The following is a 1,930-nucleotide window of genomic DNA, read 5'->3' as shown; positions in this document are numbered from 1 at the left end:
CCAGGGCTGCGGCTGACGCAGCCGAAGGGCGAGGATGCTGCGTGAGCGCTTCAACTGAGCGTGAGAAACATTCCTCTAGTGCTGCAGCACACAGCTTGCCTGCATGTAGAGCAAGAAGCTGCTTGTGCTTGACCAAGCTGGAGGGCACGGAAGGCAACCGGCACCTCACTGGCACAAGCCCCACAACATGGGGGAATTTGCAGGGGGGAATATGACGCGCAAGCAAGGCCCCTGTCCTGAAATGAGCACACCAGCTGCGGTGATAAGGTTGAGACTGCCCAGGAAACAGTACTAGAGCAACAAGTTTGGCTATGGGTGTAACACAACTGCAACCGGTAGGAAAAAGGTAGTTAGTGTGGGTTGTTTATCTGGGGGGAGTTTGGACAGAAAAAGGGAGGTGCAAGGCCAGCAAAAAGGTGGGTCCAGAAATACAAAAATTAGGTAGTAAGGTATAAAATCAGGTGAAGAACAAAAGAGGGTGGATCTCCCGAGGGCAGATGCCTGCAGACGGCAGTGAGGCCAACCTGCGGCCCTTGGGGACCCCAAGGGAACCTGTGTGGACACCCCACACTGCTGGATCTGTCTGACAGACAGGGAGAGGAGGGGTGGGCTGACACCCTAACGCCCTGCCACGGGGAAGGGAGGGAGACGCTCAACTTCAGCGTGGCCAGCCCCATCCAGATGTAGCCGGTGTCGGTGAAGAGCGCCAGGCAGCGGTAGTTGAAGGACACGGCCATCTGCAGATAGGCCCCGGCAGAGGGGCTCATGCCAGGGGGGGTCTGCGACAGGGAAAGGGTGAGGGTTACACCTGGGGGGCACGCTCTGGGGACACGGGATGTGCCACATGCCAGCACCGACGCTGCGTAAGGGGCTGAGGACTGATCAGAGTGGGGTTGTCCCTTCCCGCCCTACGCCCGCTCAACCCTCACCACTTTGCCCCTGGCCAGGATGGGGCCAGGTGTCCCTGCTGTACACGCCTGCCCGTGGGACAGCATGAGGGACGACCTGCCAGCAAGTGCTGGGGGCTGGAGAGATCCCGTGGGACAGCAGGGAACAGGTGACGGACCTGCCAGCAAGTGCCGGGGGCTGCAGACCACCCTGCTCCCCGCGGCTCACTCACCACCACGGAGCAGGAGGTGTTGTCCAGGAGGTAGAGGTCCTGTCCGATTGCCAGCAGGACAATGGTGACTCTGTCCTGGGACAGCACAGCCCAGCAGGAGGGCGGTTTCTGCAGACCTGCCGGGCACCAGTGTCAGGCCCCTGTGCCCAGATAGAGCCGGGGGGCAGTGGGAACGGGACGCACCGGGAACCTCAGGCATCCTGCGCAGCTTCAGGTCGTCGATGTTGGTGGCCAGGGAGAAGCGGTGCGCTCCGGTGAGGATGGCCACGCCGGTGCCATACTCTGTGTGGAAAACCTTTGCCTCCAGCACATGGTTCTGCAGCACCTCCTGCACAGGAGAGAGAGCTGGGCCCGGGCCAGGGCAGATGGGGCTCAGCACCATGCTGCCGCTGCTCTGGGAACAAAACCAGCCTGGAAGGAGCCAGCCCAGCCCTGTGCTGCACTGCTGGGCAGAATGATCCCAGCTCAGGCAGGCCTTGCTCTCGCAGTGAGGAGGGGATCATTCTGCCCCCAGGAGCCATGGGGATGGTTGCCAGCTCATTCCTGAAGGCAGACAGCCCTGCAGGGAGGCCAGGACAGCCCCAGGCTCCCCACTGTGCCCACAGGGCTGGGGGAGCACTCAGAGAGGCCTTGCAGTGCTCTATTCTCCATCACACAAACCCAACCCTGGGCATCTCTTGATCTCCCCTCCGGCCCCACTCACGTTGCCCATGCTGAAGTGGCGCTTGAACTCGCAGAAAAGGTTGTAAATGAGAACAGTGCCGTCCTCCTGGATGCACAGCAGGTCCTCACTGGCCGTCCAGCCCAGCT

The 1,930-nt window shown here is 61.5% G+C and overlaps 1 protein-coding gene across 1 annotated transcript in view; it reads right to left on the bottom strand.

The window, feature by feature from the left end:
- VPS16 (vacuolar protein sorting 16 homolog (S. cerevisiae)) overlaps window positions 1-1,930 on the bottom strand; it is a gene marked incomplete at both ends in the record, with an annotated part of 9,135 nt that overhangs the window by 6,264 nt on the left and 941 nt on the right. Inside the window, 4 exons of the mRNA XM_010285994.1 lie at window positions 651-779; window positions 1,121-1,236; window positions 1,304-1,448; window positions 1,824-1,928. Coding sequence (XP_010284296.1) covers window positions 651-779; window positions 1,121-1,236; window positions 1,304-1,448; window positions 1,824-1,928 — 495 coding nt within the window. The remainder of the gene's footprint in view (window positions 1-650; window positions 780-1,120; window positions 1,237-1,303; window positions 1,449-1,823; window positions 1,929-1,930) is intronic.

Source organism: Phaethon lepturus, unplaced genomic scaffold (genome assembly GCF_000687285.1).
Source record: "Phaethon lepturus isolate BGI_N335 unplaced genomic scaffold, ASM68728v1 scaffold25474, whole genome shotgun sequence".
Lineage (NCBI taxonomy): Eukaryota > Metazoa > Chordata > Aves > Phaethontiformes > Phaethontidae > Phaethon > Phaethon lepturus.
The sequence above is the reverse complement of the archived record's forward strand: the minus strand, read 5'-3'. Positions and strand labels throughout refer to the sequence as shown.